The sequence below is a fragment of the Scomber scombrus genome, chromosome 16, assembly GCF_963691925.1.
Source record: "Scomber scombrus chromosome 16, fScoSco1.1, whole genome shotgun sequence".
NCBI classification, from domain to species: Eukaryota; Metazoa; Chordata; class Actinopteri; order Scombriformes; family Scombridae; genus Scomber; species Scomber scombrus.
The window spans coordinates 16,905,427-16,926,555 of NC_084985.1; the positions used below are offsets into that span (position 1 = coordinate 16,905,427).

General features: G+C 39.7%; 1 protein-coding gene across 1 annotated transcript in view; it reads left to right on the forward strand.

Moving 5' to 3' along the window:
• Positions 1–21,129, forward strand: part of gabbr2 (gamma-aminobutyric acid (GABA) B receptor, 2) — a 185,785-nt gene that overhangs the window by 100,105 nt on the left and 64,551 nt on the right. Inside the window, exons 4-8 of the mRNA XM_062436593.1 lie at positions 6,437–6,538; positions 12,548–12,613; positions 13,039–13,227; positions 13,757–13,999; positions 19,516–19,576. Of these exons, the coding sequence (XP_062292577.1) occupies positions 6,437–6,538; positions 12,548–12,613; positions 13,039–13,227; positions 13,757–13,999; positions 19,516–19,576 (661 nt within the window). The remainder of the gene's footprint in view (positions 1–6,436; positions 6,539–12,547; positions 12,614–13,038; positions 13,228–13,756; positions 14,000–19,515; positions 19,577–21,129) is intronic.

A 21,129-nucleotide genomic window follows, 5' to 3' on the forward strand; every position in this document is an offset into this window, starting at 1 on the left:
AGAAACTCCCCCTGATGGACGGGCACCTTGCAGCCTCTGCCGTTGGTGTTAAATGTGTGTGTGAATAAGTGAATGTGGCATGTCGTGTAAAGCTCTTTGAGTGGTCAGAGAACTAGAAAGACCTCATATAAATGCAGCCAATTTACAATTTCATGAACAATGGATTTTGTCACAATTACATGAGCACACTTCTGTACTCCCAGTGCATTTAAAAATCAATTAATACCAACTTCAATATTAATTAAGAATTAAAAAAGAATGCAACTATATAATCCAAGCTTTGATAAACTTTAAGTGTTAGCTTCTAATTGTGTTCTAGTTCTGAGAGAGTATATAACCTTGTGACAGTACACAGCCATACAGTGTGTAGTTGTATTAAATGTGTCATACTCCAGGCCACAGTCTGTGAAATGGAAGACAGCATCTGCCTGCTATGTAGGTGTGAGATGATACACCATTCTGTCATATACAGGTTATCCCTCAACTTTCTCACCTCGCTGATTCATCTTCATCTAGTTTCTGGTTGTATATGTTTTTGTGTGTGTGTGTGTGTGTGTGTGTGTGTGTGTGTGTGTGTGTGTGTGTGTGTGTGTGTGTGTGTGTGTGTGTGTGTGTGTGTGTGTATGTGTGTGTGTGTGTGTGTTTGCTGACAAAGGCATTTTGCATATAAATAGAGTAATATTGTGTTAATGTCCTTTCTAAACACCGGTGCATTACACACATCTAACTGAGTGCATCTGACAGTGTTGCTTTGTCCATCATGTGTGGGTGTGTACTTTATTTGTTTATGTGTATGTGTGAGTGTGCGCGCATGCATGGTGAAGTGCAGTAGGATTATTTATCCTCTGTATTTGCTGCTGGGGATTCCCAGGCTGCCCCAGACAATGGAGGTGGATGTTTTTGTTACGCAGGAAAGCCACTCACTTTTCCCCTCCTACCATCCCTCAATCCATCTGTCCCCCCTCCCCTTCATCTCACTCTGTGCAACACACAGTCCACCAGAAGGCAGATGCATTTGTCCTTTTTTGTCTCAGTGGAAGAAACACAAAGTTTTGAAGAAATGAGCTCTTCTTTCATAGCGTATGATGAAGTTAAAAGATGTGAATTTTTCCTTGCAAATATTATGATGGACTTCTAGACCAGTTTCCCCCCCCCCTTCTCTCCACTAATCTACAAGATCTCTTTCACCCACAAACATAATCTGTCATCCATGGTGATATTATATACCATCTATAAGGATGACTTCCTGTCAGTAGGAGACGTTGTGACAATAACTCCATATGGGGGTGTAGATGTTTTCAGGCATGGACTCTTCTTCAGCATGTGAAAATTGAGGCAGATTGGAATATGTAAAGTCAAGTTGGTCAAGGTGAAACACGCACATTTTCTGCATCACCACAGCAACAGCATTCCATAAAAACTCAGATCATGAAGATCTTGAGATTTCACTGATCAAATTTGAGGTGGACCTGTTAATCCTTTTGTAAGATTTTCAAAGTTTCATACCTGCAATGTGTCTAAAATGGTGTGTTATCACTTGACCTGTGACATCATTGTTTGAAGTATTGACTATTCCTTCACAATTTAGTGTCACATTAGTCTGAAGGTTATACTTGATAAAATTTCAAATGAATTGGTTTAATCATCTATCAGGAGTTTGAAGAAGTTTGCATAAAATACAGGAAAAATGCACAAATGGCCAGTGTTGCATTAATTTTTCACCAAGATCTTGTATTGATGATTGGAGAGTCAGACCACTGCGCAAAGCCTTCTCCAGCACATCCCAAAGATTCTCAATGGGGTTAATGTCTGGACTCTGTGGTGGCCAATCCATGTGTGAAAATGATGTCTCATGCTCCCTGAACCACTCTTTCACAATTTGAGCCCGATGAATCCTGGCATTGTCATCTTGGAATATGCCCGTGCATGCTCGTATTAAACATAGCCCTCAGTTCTACTGTTGTTTTTCTACGATTTGATTTCACCAAACGTTTCACCAAACTTAAATGTTTGCTTAAGAAAACCACTAATCAGTGTATGTCCACAATGATGACAGCAATGTATGTACCAAATATCATGAATATTGGAGCAACTTTATCGCGATTATATGGAGCCCGTAAAGGATCATGCAATATCTTTTTAATGTTGACGGAATCGAGCACACGTTTTATTAACTTGTTCACACGATTTAATAAAACGTGAGCACATTTAATTAACTCGTGCTAACGTTTTATTAACTCGTGTGCACGTTTTATTAATTTGTGTGCACGTTATTAACTCGTGTGCACATTTTATTAACTTGTGTACACGTTTTATTAACTCGTGTGCACGTTTTATTGAATTGTGACCACAATATAGCTATAACGTGCGCACAAAATACTAATACGTGGCCACGAAATACTAATTTGTGGCCACGAAATAGGTATAACGTGCGCACGAAATACTAATTCATAATATTAATATCATTCCTGGACAGCTGGGTAAGCAAATCGAGCGCACCTTCTCTAGAACCTGCAATAGCCTACGTCTGGACCAAATTCTGTTCACAGTTTCAGCTTGAAATCATCTTAAAAACTGCCTTTGTCCCTGATCATCTCCTTTGAAAGTAGCATCATGTGTGTCAGACTCTCAGCTGAGGGATTACATAGGTTATATGAACCGCAGCATTTAATGATGCCACCGGACGAAGCCGTGCAGTTACAATAACGCTCACTGTATGTATCACGTTGCCAAGGGAACCTATAGCCTATCAGTGATCAGAATCTAGTTTGTATTGATTTGCAGGTTGTTGTTGCTCTGACTGAACTACTGAATGTGTCTGTAGTGTTCTTTGGACATTTGTCCTTCAATAAAATCACAGAAGATTAAAAGTTCACTAAATTATTGATCAGTCTGACGAAATGTGCTATAATTCATTTAAACCATTATGTTAACACTTTGATGATGTTTTATGCTTGGTCCTGATTTGCTGAAGTCCGGTTTACACTGCTATATTACAGCTAATAGAACCCTGATTAGAAAATTGCGCAATCCTTTATTACCACAGATAATATCTGATCAATAAAAATCATTCCACTTTGATTTGCCAAATACTAAAGTGATTTCATAGGACAGTGTCAGAGCTTGAGCATAATGTTTAAATCAGCTGCATCAAGTATAAAGTTTCAGAGCTCTACAATGTGCAGCTGTCACCAGAAATACGTGAGGCATTGAGAGTGCACCGAGCACCCAGGAATGATATTAATATTATTAATTAGTATTTTGTGCGCACGTTATACCTATTTCGTGGCCACGAAATAAGTAGGCTATAACGTGCGCACTAATTAGTATCTTGTGGCCACGAATTAGTATTTTGTGCGCACGTTATAGCTATATTGTGGCCACAATTTAATTTTTTTTTTTTTTACCATGATCCTTTACGGGCTCCGTACGATTATGGCCTGCAACGCATTAAAGGGCAATATGGATGTCACTGGCCACCATATCATTACAGAACTTTGCAATTTTCACCAGTTCTGAGATGTGCACCAATTTTCATGAGTTTTCATGCATCCTGAGCCCTTCAAAAATGCAGTGGCATAGAAGAATAATAATGTCTACAAAAACAAAAGGTTCCTTGCACTTTCATGTGTGTTCATGCACTTTCATGCTCAGGGCCTAGCCAGTAAACATCCTTGACAACAACCTTGTTCTTACAGGAGACTTTCTTTGTGTGTCAGACTGTGTGCATATATATTTTAGTGAGTAGGTGCATCTGCGCAAGGATAAGTTATGTATCTCCATATGTATTGCTCTATGTGACTTTTTGCTTGTTATTCCATCTACCTGTGTGCTTGTTGCTCTACCACTCCTTGTCCAACACTGGGCTAGTTTCCTTTTAGCATGGCAGCAGTCATTCCTTTTAGATCAACGCTCAACACAACAGGACGTTGTACTTTGTCAAGACCACCAAGCCAATTGTTCCTCAAGAGCAAAACCTGGTTGTATTGATCCACTCCAGCACTCCCTGTTGTTTCAGCTCAGCGAGCAATATATCAGAGGGAATGTTTGTACAGGAGTGAGTGATGTACAGAGTGATTTAGAGCTCCCTCCAGGGTACCAGAGGAGGAGGCGATTATGACAGCAGACATTTAGAGACATGAGGGAAATATAGTTAAGGTCGTTTGGATTCATTGATTTTTAGATGGCAACAATCTTCTAGTTGATTACACGGAATAGTTGTAATGACTCATTTTAGCCACAGTAGCAATAATATGAGAGGTGATAATGGTATTTGTAGTAGTGGTAGCAGTCATGGTTTTATATCCCTTAGGTGTATTAACTGCAGCTGTTTGTGAAGTATCCCTCCTCTGAAGATATCTATCTTTTGAGTATGAAACTCACAACCTGTAGCCTTAGAGGATGGAAGTTTGTAGTGAGAAAAAAAGACTTTGGACAGTTTGAAACTACTCTTTTTTGTGGCACGAGTATTAAAATGTATAAAATATATAATATAAATAATCTTTAAATTACCCCTTCAGCATATTCCATTTCTCTGCTGTCATGATTTTTGTCAAAGTATGGCTAAATATGCTTTTTGCCAGTCTTGGTGTCTCCTTCCTCCTTTTTCTGAAACTCACTGGAAGCATTCACTGCAGGAGAGGTTTGAGAGGTTTCTGTAGATGAAACAAACTTTTTAGACGAATATCTCCAGCCAAGTATAGATTTTGGGTCGAATAGTGCGCAGTGTTTCCATGTATATAACACACAAACACACAGGCCCTTCCTTTGTTACAGTAGCTGTGAAGGGTCTTCACAAATACAGCTTGGCATACCCATTTGAGTGTGCACACTCTCTGATCTTTCAACATGGCCCCTAATGCCAAGCCCTTGGATGGGGGTGTAGGGGCTGATTGCTGCAGGGCATGGCCAGAGGGCATAAAAAAAAAGGCCAGAGAGAGAGAGCAGGAGAGGTCAGCTGTGATCCTCACAACACTGGATATTGTGGCAGACATTTTGACTTTACAAACACAGGTGAAACTGATAACATTAATAGTGGCTGCATTCAGTTTAGGTGTTCATGTGCCAATATCCTGGTACTGTGCATGCTGGATCACTGGCATGTATTAGTGGAACATCCAAATGTAACCGAGCCACCATTAATGTTATTAGTTACACCTGTGCTTATCCTTGCTTTGACAAGTCGAAATGTCTGCTGTAAAATCTGAACGTGTAGCTTAAAGTATGGAAACCAGAGGGTTGAATCACAGTATGAGTGTTTGTGATGGGGGAAATAGGTATAATAAACAACCTCAAACTCACAATCACGGTGGGGTACCTGCTCCATTCTCCTACATCTCTGATCCCATTACCCACCATACCACTGAATCAATACATCAAAGCATACAGTTGCTGCAGATACATTTACAGTACTCCACATATGTCTTTTTTCCCCCAAGTCTCGGATAACAGGTTGAAATCATTTAAAGTGTTAAGTTGTGCTTTCACTGTGATGAATGCCAATGAATATTGTGAACATTACAAGTCCAACATTAGACGGAGTGAGTCCAATCAGAATGATGGTTTTGATGTCTTCAGTAGCCAATGTGTGTCATGTGTGTCATGCTGAAATGTCAAGCTGCCTATCTTTGTCACTTTTTCATTTACAACTTAGGGTAAGACAGCCAGCCAGCCATGGACAGTATTGCATCATATATTCATATGTTTGATCTAAAAACTGAAATTATGAATATGTATGATGATGTAAAACTACTGGAAGCAAACTTTGTATCGTCTCTAACATTACATGATGTGCAGGAACACAATATGATTGTTTTTTCCCCTTTAAATGTGTTTATGTTTGAATGTAATGATATTCTTTGCATTTGGAAGATGATAGCAGGATTTATGTTACGGAAGTAGAAATGCTCTCTCAACAATATTTGAATTTAGTATTTAATCAAGTTACCTGTTCATGTTCTGCTGCTCCTTGGTAACAGGAGATGTGTGCATACTGTATGATGGAGTTGAAGACCTCATAGAATTGATGTTTTTTAAATGATTTTTTCTTCTTTTTTCCCCTTTTCCTCCCAATATGGAATTACCAATTCAGCTCTTGTTACTCCTTGTATGTTGGCATGAAGATGTAGGACAAGATGTTGGACAGCCATCTATCATATACAGTATCATACAGCCATGGAAGTTCATACTTTCCAAATCTCAATCTGCTTGGGTGATCCAAACCAATCAATACAAGTTGCTTATGTTGTGACAAGAACAAGATCCTTAGTTAGTGCAGACTGACAGAATAACTGTGTAGTCACAGTCCATCTCTCACAGGATGGTGTGGAAAAGTATAAAAAGGTTGAATAATGTGCATGGTAAAGTACATGGTAAATTATCACACATGCTCATCTGCTTTCTCTCTACTTCTCTTCCCTTTTGTGCTCTCTCTCAGGTGAGGAATGACCTAACTAGTGAGCTTGAGAAAGCAGACATTCAGATCGCAGATACAGAAAGCTTTTCCAACGACCCCTGTATTAACGTCAAGAAACTCAAGGTAAGTGGTTCAGGCAATACTAGAATATAGCTATGATCTTTAGAAGAACTACACAAAGAACAGAAAATTACTTAAAAAGTAAACACTGCTATGTGAGTATGCAAATTGTGCTTAAACGTTCACTGTGTCATATTGAAATTGTCACCAGTCGTGACTGATCAAACTGCTATAAGATCATGGTTTTTAATGTTAAATTTACAACAGTTGTTAAATCTGTTTTGCGTATGAGTTAATGCTATGTAAAGTAAATCCTGTACAATTAATAATTTATCTAAGAACTGTCTCCTGGGCAGAACAGGGCAGCTTCATCAAAAGTCATCAAAATTACCTCTAATTTTAAGGACGTATACATACACATACAAAAACTATTCTTATTCCCCCCTCCTCTCTCCTCCAGTTTTAACATGGATGGTTGATCAGATTTTGCTTGGATAAAATAATACATCATGAAATTTCAATGTTTATGCAGCCATATGTAATAGTTAAATTCTCTAAGCTAATCCCAGAACAAATCAGAGATGCATTTGGCCTCATTTAACAGTTGTATGTATATCTTAGTTGTTATATATATATATATATATATATATATATATATATATATATATATATATATATAGTGAACAGAAGGAAACATGGTCAGGGTAGGTGAAACAGGATTTTTGGTGGCTGGTGAGCTTGACTAGTAACGTACAAGATGTCAGTTTCAATGGGAATAATGTAATTTGCTTATATTATATGTACATATGGTTAGTTTGATTTGATTGGAAATGAAATGTATGAGGGTGCAAGGCAGGGAGACAGACATGGATATGGGGGATAAAAGTGTTCTGAGATGTGTCTGGAAGATATGACGTATGCAAGATGGAGCAAGTTGAAAGAATCGCAACAGAGAGATGACGAGACAGAGGGATAAAGGAGAAGGAAACTAAGCTGTCTCTCCTAAAATATATGTGTAACTCTGCATGTTGAGGCATTTTAATGACATTTTAAGCTGACACCACCCTTCCTTGATCATCTCTAAATATGCAAATCACGGTGTCGCCTCGAAAGCTTTTCAGAAGGTTTGGATGGGGTGGGCGGGGGGGCCTCTGACACCCTAATGGTCTGTTTTCCGCTCATCTTGCAACAGCGGTTTGCTGTCTTCACAACAGCTACGTAATATGATGAGGTAGAGGGTGACACAGATTTTGTTGTAAAGGCTCTTTTTGGTACACAGTTGTGTGAGTGTTTCTGTATGTGCAGAGTGCGAGTGGGGGGTGTGGGGCGGGGTAAGGGGGCTGTGGCGTCACTGTGTGAGCCACAAATAGAGCTCTCACATCTGTGATATTCCAGCTGGAATATTCGAAATGCAGACAGGCAGCGCTGCTGCGGGCGTCGAAGCAGCCTTCTACATTTATCTGTCATTTTCTGCTTTTTCTTCTTCATCTCTGGTTCTCACTGCTGAGTTCTCTGTATATTACTGGCAGGCTGACAAAACAACACCACAAAACAAACACACACTTCCACACCCACCCACACTCACTTACCTTCTAATCTATGTAACAATTTACTTGAGTTTTCTTCAATTTGACCATCACTATATCAGCAGAAATGCTTTAGATTAGAGCATCTTTTTTTTTTTTTTTACTGAAGTCCAATTAGGGGAGCTTGATGGCCACATGAGGTGAAAAGCACGTTTTTTGTTTTCCAAGCACTTTACTTTTTATTGATTCAGAACTTTTGCCTTCAAGATATTACGTAGGAGTGGTAATTTGTAAACTAACTTTTCTCCTTTTAGCTACCGCATAATTGCTAAAAAGCAGTGAGCCAAAGCTTGTGGATGTATTTGTGGTGGTTTAAGTTTTAGAATCTGTGAATGTGAAGCACTCATACCCATAACCTCTAAGATGACCATGATGAGTACAATATGCTAATGTTTATCACATACAAAGGTAACTGTATATTTGCCATTTCTTTAACAGTCCAACCAAGGTTGTAAACAATACTTAATTGTTTCTTTAATGTACAGTGCTTTGCATGCTACCATTGTACCACAGACACTGGGCCATATGCAAGAACATTGAGGTGGACATGAGATTTACTCATTCTAGTGTTGCAAGTCAGATTTACAATAATTTTCTTAACTACACAAATTTGTTTTGGGCTGATGAATGTCACCTGTTCATGAGAAGATTGAGAGATTTCATTATTAGCAAAATCAATACCTCTAAAATTGCCACATAAGGCGACCTATTCCTTTCCGTTTGTGGGCAAGTTTCATTCACATAAATCTTGCCAAAGAATGAGAAGAATTACAGTCCTACTGTTGTCAATCATCAGACGAAAACTTAGCAGTGCAAGTAATGGGATTAGAGGCACCAAAACAATTATTAATACAGCTGCCAACGATGTGTCATTAGTGCAGTGCTGTACTGTGACTGAAATAAAGAGGGAATGGTTTGACATGAGGTTAGATGCTAAAAAACATCAATCCAAAGCAAAGCAATCCATGACTAATATGAGAGGCGGTCAAGGGATGTGACAGTCAGAGAAATATTAGACGGCATACTCGAGCACAGTACGTGATGTTACACTGTCAGGTGCATTAGAAGATAATACTGGACAAAGATACCTGCATAAAGACACTTCAGCAGCTCTGGAGAAATCAGGCTGTCTGTTCTTGACTTCTATAATATGTCTGGACCACTTGTGAATTTCATCCATACCTCAGAGAAGATTCAAAGTATGAGAAATTTGGTGAAAGCTACAAATTCTCTTAAATAACATGAGTGCTTCTTGTTTGAGGCCCATGGCCTTGAGGACTCACTCTACTGCTTTAGAGCATCGGCTCAAAACAAATGATTTGCACTGATGATGTAATTATAGGGTTTTCCATTTCAGATGGTCTTTTTATTGATAACATCATCAGAAAGGCTTGTGTTTTTCTGGAGTCAGCAGTGTTTTCCTGGCTCCCTTTTCAAACTGATAAAGCACCTCTGCTGCTGCAAATCCCCAAATAGCACAAAATTGCAGCAAGAGTCTCTCACTGCGACACTAAACACACAGACCTCCTCACATCTAGCTTTAAGGACCGATCCAAGCAAAATTATAGTTCTGAGAGTTCAATTACTTTTCACATCGTGTTGAGTTTGTTCTCCATTAATGTGAATTTAGTGACAAGCTCAGGAATCGTAACATAATGTTTACATTATTTGAGGGACTTTTATTTTCAGGGAGCGGCCTGTTAATTTCAATTCAGGTAGTAATGCCGGCCCTGTGGTCATAACAGTGTGTATAATATTTAATGCTATCCTACGATCAATTAGTAGTCAAACATGCACACTGATTTGTCCTGCGAGTGTATGCACTTGATAACATCTGCACATAGTGGTCTCGCTGCACAGTAATCATCACAAACAGACGGGGGGTTGAGGGCATTTAGTGGGTTCAGTGGGTCGAAGCATCACATTGCCCATCTATCTACAAATCACATCTCCCATAAAGCTCGTAAAAGCCATCATTAGTTGTATGTGTTTGTGTGTGTGTGTGTGTGCCCCTTAACAGTGCCTGATTGGGGTTATGAGTTACAATATTACTCAAACCATTATCACATATAAATCACTTTCATAAAGTTGCAAAACAAGCCTGTCATGGATAAATCAGTCATTCCGCCTTTAATATTTCCTATTTAATATTTTCTTTTAGAACAATTATTGTTATAGTTATATAGAAGCTCGAGCAGTGTGGGTAATTTGGGGCCCTATAGTGCCCCAGTCTGTTTGTAATGCTCAAACACAACACACTCGTGCCCTTGCCTACAACTACTCAGTCTCTTCTTGTAGTTGCCAGACAGGCCATAATTTATACTGAGGCCATGGTTCTTGGCCATAGTCATTTGGGTCAAGTACCTTTCCTTCAGGGAAGAGTAGTATTATTGAGCAGAGGTTTGACAAACTTACACACACACACACACACACACACACACACACACACACACACACACACACACACACACACACACACACACACACACACACACACACACACACACACTCAAACGAACGCAAGAGTGCACCCCAGAAAAGTTCTGAGTTGTTACCTTCCCTTTCTTGCACATCTATACACACACACACACACACACACACACACACACACACACACACACACACACACACACACACACACACACACACACACACACACACACACACACACACACACACACACACACACACATTGTGACAGTGCCAGAACAACACTAAGGACTTCTTACAAAAGACTAAATGTCCCAGCATGCTCTTTGGCTCTGATGAGAAACCACCAAAGAAGTCTTTTATTTTTTTTCTTGAGTTACTCAGCTTTCCGAAAGCTGTCATTCTCTGCAATGTGAGTGTGCATGTGTCTGTCCCATATGCAATGCTGGATCCTGTATAGATGGTGAGGCTGAAAGCAGATAGTACATTAGCATTTAAACATCTGGTTAGCTATGTGTAGCTATCTTACCATCTAATCCAAATGTAATTTATCTACTATATCATTATTATCTATCCAATATATAGAAATATAGAAAGATATAACTACAATTATTGGCTGGTGGGTAGTTCTGTGTGGAATTGCCTTAAGGAATTTGAATTAAGATGACAGTGATTGGTCCCCTCTGATCTGTGAATACATGACATATGGTAGAAACTGCCTGGGGGACAAGGACTTCATGAACTGTATTTGTAATGGTTTCTCATCATCCAGAATAAAAGCAGGACAGCGTTTCAGTGAAATTACAGCTGGTGTGTTTGTCACAATTGGTGTTTGTCACAATGACTGTGTTGCTATTTGATCAAATCTGCCATTTATCTTGTTCAACCAAAGTGAGTATTACATTTTGTGTGTAATGTTTCAGAAGGGCCCTGCTTGAAGTCAGCAATAACATAGAAAGGTTTAAATGTATGGCTCTCTGTAATGTATAGTGTTTGTATCTAATCGATAGAATATGAAACCAGATGAAAACAGGATGTAGCACTTAAAGTATACGACATTCCCATAAAAATACATTTATAATTAAGTATGTTTTCCAAAAGCATAAGAATCTCATTACATTATGACTGCTGTTGACAGATACTAAAATAATACAGTAGGTCATTTAATTCAGTGAGGTGCAATAACATTATTAATGTTGTCACTCAGTCAAAGCTGGCCTTCTAGATTTGGTACTCAGGACTCTGCCAGGCCATGTAAGGCCTTTATGACAGACTTTTCTTCATGCATCACACATCACCTCCAGCCTTGTTGACCAGATGTAGATTCATCAAACCTGTGTCAGTATTATTGTATTAGATTGGGGCAATTTTGTGGCGTGTGTGTGTGTGTGTGTGTGTGTGTGTGTGTGTGTGTGTGTGTGTGTGTGTTTGTACTATACATATGTGTGTTCACACTAAATGACAGACTGTTGGGCCCAGAGCCCTCCACCCAGACAATCTGAATTATTTACAGAGTCAATCACCAGGCCATGTGCTCTGAATCCCCATGTAAATTTGTGCTCTCCAGCCTGTTTGGGAAGGAAGGGAATTCTAGCCGAGATGCTAATGTCGACATTTTGGACGTAATATTGCCTTACCCTGCCTGCCACTGGTTCACCACTCAGATTGCATATACTTTGTAACTGATGATGAGATAGACATAGAGATGAAAATACAGTACGTGTGACATGGCTGTTCATTTTTTAATAAAATGTGATGTGGTGGAGGCATCACAAACAACGATCCAAAATTAGTGTGAAGAATTGATAGAAGCACTTAGTATGTATTGCCAGGGAGTCACAATATCAAAAGCGTGCACAATGTAATGAATGCTAGACTACTGTTATATAATCATGCAGGTTCACATCATACACATTTCATACTGCACAGTACCTTAATTTACCTTAACTTACCTAACTGTATTATTGTGTGTACAACATTTGTGTTTTTTTCTTGAGAGTTTTTGTTTCTTTTTTCAAATAAAACATTAACAAAGTTTTATCCTTTGTTCTTTCAGGACAATGATGTGAGAATCATCATTGGCCAGTTTGATGAAAACCTGGCCTCCAAAGTCTTCTGCTGCGTAAGTCCTCAGGCTACACGAATTATCACTGAACTCTGTCAGTATCTTGTTGAAAAATACTTCAGTTTGAAAAACAACTGGTGCAGTGCTGCTTTGAACACATGACTAGAACATGATGTGAGCTGGTTTATGGGAATGTTGTAAATATGTAATAACAAACTGTGGTTAAATTCCTCACATAGCTGTTTCAGGTCACGTAATTTGGGCTTTAGATGTATTGGGTTGTGTTTTACCTTTTGGGCTCAGTTTATAATTTAGTATTTTTCAAGCTTGGTGGATAGACTCCAAGCTCTTATTTTCCATAGACAGCAGTTCACATTAGGAAAGAGTAATGCCTGAAGTTATAGTACTCTCCATATATCATACTACACATCCCTCTTTTTACATACTGTCTGCTTCAACCTCAGCTTCTTCTGCCCCTGTAGGCGTATAACCTGAACATGTTTGGCAGTAAATACCAGTGGATAATCCCCGGCTGGTACCAGGGCAACTGGTGGGAGCAGGCCAACAGCACCAACTGCACCACCAAGAAGCTACTCACGGCCATGGAGGGATACATCAGTGTGGACTTTGAGCCGCTCAGTGCTCGGCAAATCAAGGGCATCTCCGGCAGGGTGAGTGCCAGAAAAATATACATTCACTATTGTTAGAATTGATGATGTACACAATAACAGCTTGAGGTGAACTGCAAGTGGAATCTTTTTTTTCAGCCTTTTCTGAAGTAAATTGTTTTCATTTTGTGTATGATTGTAAAATTCCTGTAAAATTTCCTTGGCTATATTTGAGAGCATCTGTTGTAAGTTTTCCTGTTACTGTTACTCACAAGAGTCTGTGGTGACATCAGAGAACTTTGTTCCCAAAAAGGCTTCCTAAATGCATGTTCTTAAACCAGACATCTCAACCAAAATCAATCACAGGGTTTGTTTTCACATTAAACTACCCATACCCAGAACAGGAGCATTTATTCCAAAACAGCCTTATTTCCAGTAACTTTGTATCTCAAATTGTGCACAAAATAATCCATTCTCCTTGGATCAGATTACACCAATAAGAGTTTATTTGAAGTAATCAGAAATGAATGCTGTAGATAGATAGAAGAACAGCATACTTAAAAAGCAGTTTCTTGCCTCCTCTCTATTTCAGACCCCTAAGGAGTATGAGAGGGAGTACAGCCAAGAGCTGCGGCAGAAAGGTGTGGAGTCCAGCAAGTTTCATGGCTTTGCCTATGATGGGATCTGGGTCATTGCTAAAACCCTGACTCGAGTGATGGAACTGCTCCGGATCAAACAGCGGCAAAACACCTATCACAACTTCACAGTGGATGACCGCGAAGTGGGAAAGATGGTGCTAGACGTCATGAACGAGACCAACTTCTTTGGTGTCACTGTAAGTCATGGAACAGATTAAAATGTTTTAAAAAAGAAACTATATAAACATTAGGACTTTACTCCCTTTCATACTGTAAATGGAGACACCGGTCTGATTTTGGAGCACAAAGGTACTTTCCAGACACTCGCACACAGTCCATGTACAAGCAGGCAAAAGGTATTGGTGATGAGACACATGGAGTAAGAAAAACTCATATACCACCACAACATGTAAAGCAACATGACCAGAATACCATCAGACATGTTGTTGCTGATGAAGAAGAAGCCTCTTTGTGGGTTAATTAAAATGTCTAGCTCCAAGTGTTTATGTATATAACACTATATATACAGTATTATATATGTAATATGTTTGCATGGAGTAGGCAAATGTCAGACCAACACACAGAGGCATTAATTACTGCTCTGTGATGCTGGAAATTGTTTGCAGAGAAGGTTACTTAGCTATTCTTGTCTCTACATGAAGCCTAAAGTGATGTCATTTGGTGCTGCCGACTCACTGCATTGCGTTCAAGATTGATCCTGGTGGCTATGCTAGCTACATGCTGTGTGTGTGTATGTGTGTGTGTGTGTGTGTGTGTGTGTGTGTGCGCACGCGCGCGCGTGTGTGTGTGTGTGTGTGTGTGCGTGCCTGCCTGCGTGCGTGTGTGCATGTGTGTTCATGCTCACACTCTCACTTCCCCTATAGCTGTTAGAGGATATCACCTGTTCCCCTGTAAAGGCCACTCCATTATTAGAGGATGCCACACTGCTCCCAGCCTAGGCATGTATTGCATTACAGTACAGCAGAACATTATATCACCTTCATGAATTTGTTTACAAATAAATGATCTGAAAAATGCAAGTGAAGATAAAAAAGAAAAAGATTGGCTGGACTGGACTGGAAAATTATTTCAGTGCAGTGCTGAATAAATACTCAACTGAACATGAACATTCACTAAAAGTCAAGGTGGGGCATGAGAGAAATGGATGGAGACAATAATATGTAGATACAGATGCTAATGCGGTATAAATGTCAAAAGAAGAAGAGAGAAAGGGAGGCAGAGTAAATATCCTTGGAGAAAACCAGCACAGACTTGTATTATCGTGAGGCCCTTTGGGGCGATAACGTCCCTGGGGCTGTGTGTGTGTGTTGTAGCGCAACAACAATCCTTCGGGTCGTCGATCCTCACCCCTCTGCTCTTACCTCCCTTAGCGCAGACCAACTCAGGGCCGCTGATCAGGAACAGGGTGACATTGAACCTCTCAGCACAGACCCACTCAGAGCTGCCTGTCAGGAGCAGGGTGACATTAAACCTCTCCTCTTAGATTCTAGGAAACGAAGCGGTGCAGCAATGTTGATGACCATGTAACATTTCTTTCACTTTATACTCCAAGCACACACAAGCACATGAAGTCCTGTTAGGTTGTTTGAATAGGCTAGCAGTCTCATTCTATTGACTCATATTGATCCTACATACAATATGTAGCCACCAATGTTGGATGAATTACTTCTTTCACCACAGTACAAAAATACTAATACATTACATTGAAAATTCTGCACATTTTTAACTAAATTTAATGCCTAATGCAAAATGTACTTAAATCACCCTTCAGACTGTTCAGAGTGGTTTAAAATGACGAATGTTCATAAAATCAAAATATATAATTGAGGTATTTGTACATTACTTAACATTAACCCTAAGTACAGTGCTTGAGTGAATATATTTAGTTAGTTTTCATGTCTGGAAGCTGTCATACTTTATATTCCGTGAATACTGCAGCATTTTCTTTCTGAGCACTAAGCCTTCTATCAGGCAATGATGAAGTAATGACATACAGTAAATAATAAAGTAATGATTATGCAGCCACTTGATTTTTAGAGATATTTTTAGAAAATAGGCAGTTTAACATTTCATTATGATTGTTTCGTTCTACATAATGTTAGCTTTTACCTTGCTGATGACTTTAAAAAAAATCAGTTACATACATTGTACATACATTGTTGATGATATACAACTAAAACACTCAGAGGAATAAAACAGTGTGGAAGAATATTGTGTGTGTTATGAACAAATAAACAATTATGTTGTTTGAAGAAAGCAGCACTGCAGAATAATTAAATGCATTTTTTTTGTTGTAAGAGAGTCGAGATCCACAGACTAATATAACTGTTCTTTTAAGGGATTACATGAAATGAGATCAAAAATGTTCCCTGTATGTAGCACATACTTGCACATGGAAACATCCACCCACACACCACGAACAAAGACATCGGAAGGCAATTTCCCTTTTCACACGGCATACATCTTTTATGCTATTTTCAAATTTAGATTTCAAAAGCTGCTGTTACAGAACTCACTTGGTTTGCTTGTGAATTGCAATAACTTCTACCCGGTTCCCAATCAAATGAATCCATGCACAGGCACCAGCGACAAATGTCAAATTCTGTCTGTTTACCCTTGGTTAAAATTTTTTATGTGCATGCGTGATTGATCTTATGGGATCACTCCGACTTGAGCCCCGTGTCTTTCCTGATGTCACGATTTTTACACTGTGTGTTTGCTGTGTACACACACACACACACACACACACACACACACACACACACACACACACACACACACACACACACACACACACACACACACACACACACACACACACACACACACCCATGTCCCATGATGCCAAACCATGTCGGTTCTGTGCTGAATCAGTGGCGGAGGCAGCTGCAGCAGCAGGAGAGTGATCATCGAGGGCTCCGCAGTATTGATCTGGCTGCTGTCATAGCCACAGAGAAGACAGCTGACATTAGCTGGAAGAGACTTCCAGGGCACAGAGAGTGCAGATAGCTGCTAGAACCACAAGATGATGTACACTGGAATTCACTAGGGAGAGCTAGATGGAAAGAGATGCAGCAGGTTGAGATTAGGGGATGACAAGTGTGTGGGTATAGGTTTGTTTTCCTGTATTTTTTTCATTTTTTTTTAAATCTGTGGTCAGTGGTCATCATGTTGGAATCAGTGTCTCTGTGGGTAGTGGTGAGAAGGTCAGCCTGAGGCTTGACAGTCATCTCAAACAGACGCTGATGTGAAACAGAGAGGGAGGGATATGTGTCTCTGTTTTTCTCCTTTAATGTGTGTGTATACATCAACTGTGTTCCCCACTCAAACCCTGAAAACCCAGAGGATGTCACACCTGCAGCCCCCTGATTGACATCTCATTTGACCCCAGCAGTCCCCTCAATGACAGTATTCTTACCTTCACAGTCAAGTGATACATGGCCACCTCCACTGGCTCACCTCAGAAAAACACACATTCAGACACACACTCACACACGCACACGCTTGGACACAGTAATCGCTACATCAGCCACCATTGTGACACCAGTCTGAACGTCCTTTGAATATGAACACCTGTCTGGGTCAAACCACCCAGGTGAGGTTGCCTAAACCTGCAGAGGAGCATAATACCTTATGGAAAGAGGCTTTACAGTGACTTCTCTGAATTTTAGCCAAAGGAGGTTAATTTAATCTTTGTAGTGCAGACATTTATTTTCAATTAAGAATGTCCTAGTCAGTGCCTCTGCATTTGTTTGACATACTTTGCATTTTCTACAAACAGCATATAAACTTCAGAGAATAAATTAGGGGTTGTTAAAGTAGCTACACACCATTTCAATAAGGTTTGTGATTGCTCCACTTTTGCTGATGTAAAGGGCAATTATGGTGGCGATGCTAATGCACAACAAGAGCATGGTGGTGCAGCTACTCTAGAAACCTGGATACATATACTCACAGTCATTATGGGTTCAAGTTCCCCTATTTTCATCCCACATTGTCTGACCCTGTTTACACATGGCAGTTATCTGAATATAATACCCAATGAGCTGAACTGAGGTGCACTGCATTGTCCTACTTACACCTCAGGTGTAATTGCAAAGCATATTGTAGGATAGAGCAGCATGTGACAAAAGGAACTTGTTAGTGTTAACAAGTCAGAGTGACACTGCCGAGTGAAATTGGTAACATTGATCCATCACACATCGCCGAGGTAGATGCAGCATCGGAGACTCTCTGTGACAGGAGCGGCTCGATCTGCTCACACACATACAGAACATCATCAGGGACATGCGCATGTACATCAACATAATGTGACAACATATTAAGTGCATACACATAGACACACATGCACACTCACAACCACACACATGCACACACACTCAGACAAACATCAAAGATGCCACACAAAGACAGGGATTCAAACAGAGGGGTGGGATCCTGCTCTGCTACTTCAAAGCTTGCCATCTTTTTGAGGCAAAATTGGCTCTCCAGCTTCCTTCTCCATATTCCCCCCTCAGCTGTCTTTTAATCAGCCAATGCAAATGCTCTCTCTCTCTCTCTTTCACTGAATAGCCTTATCCATCTATCTAGCTATTTTATCTAGCTATCTTGCGCGCTCTCTCTCTCTCTCTCTCTCTCTCTCTCTCTCTCTCTCTCTCTCTCTCTCTCTCTCTCTCTCTCTCTCTCTCTCTCTCTCTCTCTCTCTCTCTCTTCTCCCTGTCTCTCTCCCCCCTCTCTTTCTCTACGTCTCAGTCTCATGCTCTCTCTGTCATGCTGGCTCTCACCTGTTTTGTTAGTCAGCCAATAATATGTAAACCCAGTTAAATGTGTAATTAAGAAGCCCTGTAAGCAGATGGTGGGCTGAATTAATTGAACAGTCTTGGTAGATGAAGGAGAGAGAGAGAGAAAAGAGACAGAGGGATGGAGAAAATAGAACGAGAGAGAGAAAGAATGAGAGTACATGCCAGAGATTAAGAGACAGAGGCCAAATTGATTTGAATATGTTTTACAATATTGCTGTAAAGTTGAACTGCTTTTCTCTACCTTGTCTGCATTTTCCAGGTCTCCCTGGCTTGAAATAGTATATCTTGTGCCTGTGGAGGTTAGACTTCCCTTTGTTTTTTAGTTTTTTAGTTTTTTTCTCATTTCAAGGTGGTTGTTTGACATACCTTTTTGGTGAGAAATGAATTCTGTGAAATAAAATCTATGCTTCATCCATTTACCGGTGCATACTTTTCTGTAGCAAAATTCGAGACACACTTTAAAAAATTGCCTTTTAAATGCCGTCTGGTCCCAGATTTGTTCCAATGCTAAGTGAGCAAGCGCTGTTATATCAGGCAGCCTCGCTGACCTGATGTTGTTCCAAGGATATTAGCAAATGAATTGGCCGAAAGATAAATCTGTTTACCTCCATAAACAGATCAATTTTGGCCACTTCTAATCAGATGAGATGCAGTGTGCAGGAGTCGAGACTGCCCTTTGCCTGCCAGTGCGCCAGCATCAGGACAGCACTGTGCATAAATTTAGTCAGTCTAAGCTCCTTTTTTAAAGTTCCCCTCATTGTTGATGCTGCATCTTCCTCAGCAAAATACTATGTTTTATGACTTGAAATATATACTGTATAATATGTAAAAAGTGTTCCAATATTTTATGTTATGTTAATGATACATGTTTTGTTTTTCCTTCTTTTTAGGGTCAAGTCATGTTTCGGAATGGAGAGAGGATGGGCACAATAAAATTCAACCAGTTTCAAGGTATGTGTGAATACATACTTTACTTATTACAGTAACTTATTATTTCTACTCCTCAGATTAACCTGCCTACTTTGAATGGAAACTGTTGTATCACAGCAAGACCTTTGTTTCAGCATATGGATGTATCTTTTTTGTGCGGAACTTACTCAGCCATCCGTACTGATCCGAGTCCACTGGACCAGCATTGGAGAAGTTGAGATAGTATTTTTGAACCATTGCATATCTCCTGTCAATAAAACCTTAAATTGTTTGGAAAATTTTGCACAGACTTTTGGAAAGCCATTTACTTTTTTCCTCAAACCAGAAGGCTGCCGCAGTTCATGTGCAGGTACCTAAAATGAATTCTTACCAGCAGGGTTTAGGCAAAGCTTGCTCAGGAGGGAAAGGATGAAGGATTTCAGTTTTCAGGTCAGACTCTTTTCTGCACACATTTATCTAAGGTCTATTACTTAAAAAGAAAAGGTGTTGGTAAGAGATTGTCTTAAAACAGAAACATTAATTGTTTTAGACAGTTTGCAATTTTTCTGGTGAGGGAAGCCTCCACAGGACTTTCTGTGTGAAGTTCTCTCTGTGTGTCTGCGTGTTTGTAGGTGAACATAAATCTCTGAATTGCAAGACACTGTGATTTGTCTCTTCTGTGGTGATAGGATGCATATGTGCACCATGAAGATTTGTACATGAAAACGGGGCCTCAGCACTCTTTCCATATAGCATCATCCGGAGGTTGTTTATGGCCAGCAGGGTCTGCTGTGTGGGGGAATAACCCAGAGATTGCATCTCTATGCAGGGGATTCCCAGCTCCGAGGCTCCCCTGGCTGTATGTAGCACACTGCATGGTGCTGTTGAAGTCCTCTCTGCCTAACCATCTTATCTTTCCCATTGCAGAGGGGCTCGATCCCTCTCGCTGCTTACATCATACTCTGTGTGTGGGTGTGTGTTTATGTGTGTATTCTATCTGAGATGCATGAGAGAGAGAGAGAGAGAGAGAGAGAGAGAGAGAGAGAGAGAGAGAGAGAGAGAGAGAGAGAGAGAGAGAGAGAGAGAGAGAGAGAGAGAGAGAGAGAGAGAGAGAGAGAGAGAGAGAGAGAGAGAGAGTTCATAAACATACTGGTGTGTTTGATAAAGTGGGAGACCACACATGACTGACCACACAATTAACACAATTAATTATTTTCTAAATTGAATAAACTGTGGATTGTTTTATAGGTTTATTGATTAATCATTAAGTCTATAAACATCAGAAAATAGAGAAAAATGCCCACTATTGAAGACTGAGAATTAAAAACATTAATTAATTATCATATTAGTTGATTAATTTTCAGTGAAACTGTGTCAGCTCTAAATTGAATTTTTTTTAACCAATTACACTGAACACAATAAATAATATTGTGTCTCAAATTCATACTACATAGTTGTTGTATAAAGTATCTACAACTGTATATAATACAGTAATTGTCATAGTATTCTATTTTAGTAAGTAGAAAAGCAATCAATGTATGCTATAATTTAACAATTAATACTAGAAAATGCCTGCTGACGGACGTCAATCAAAC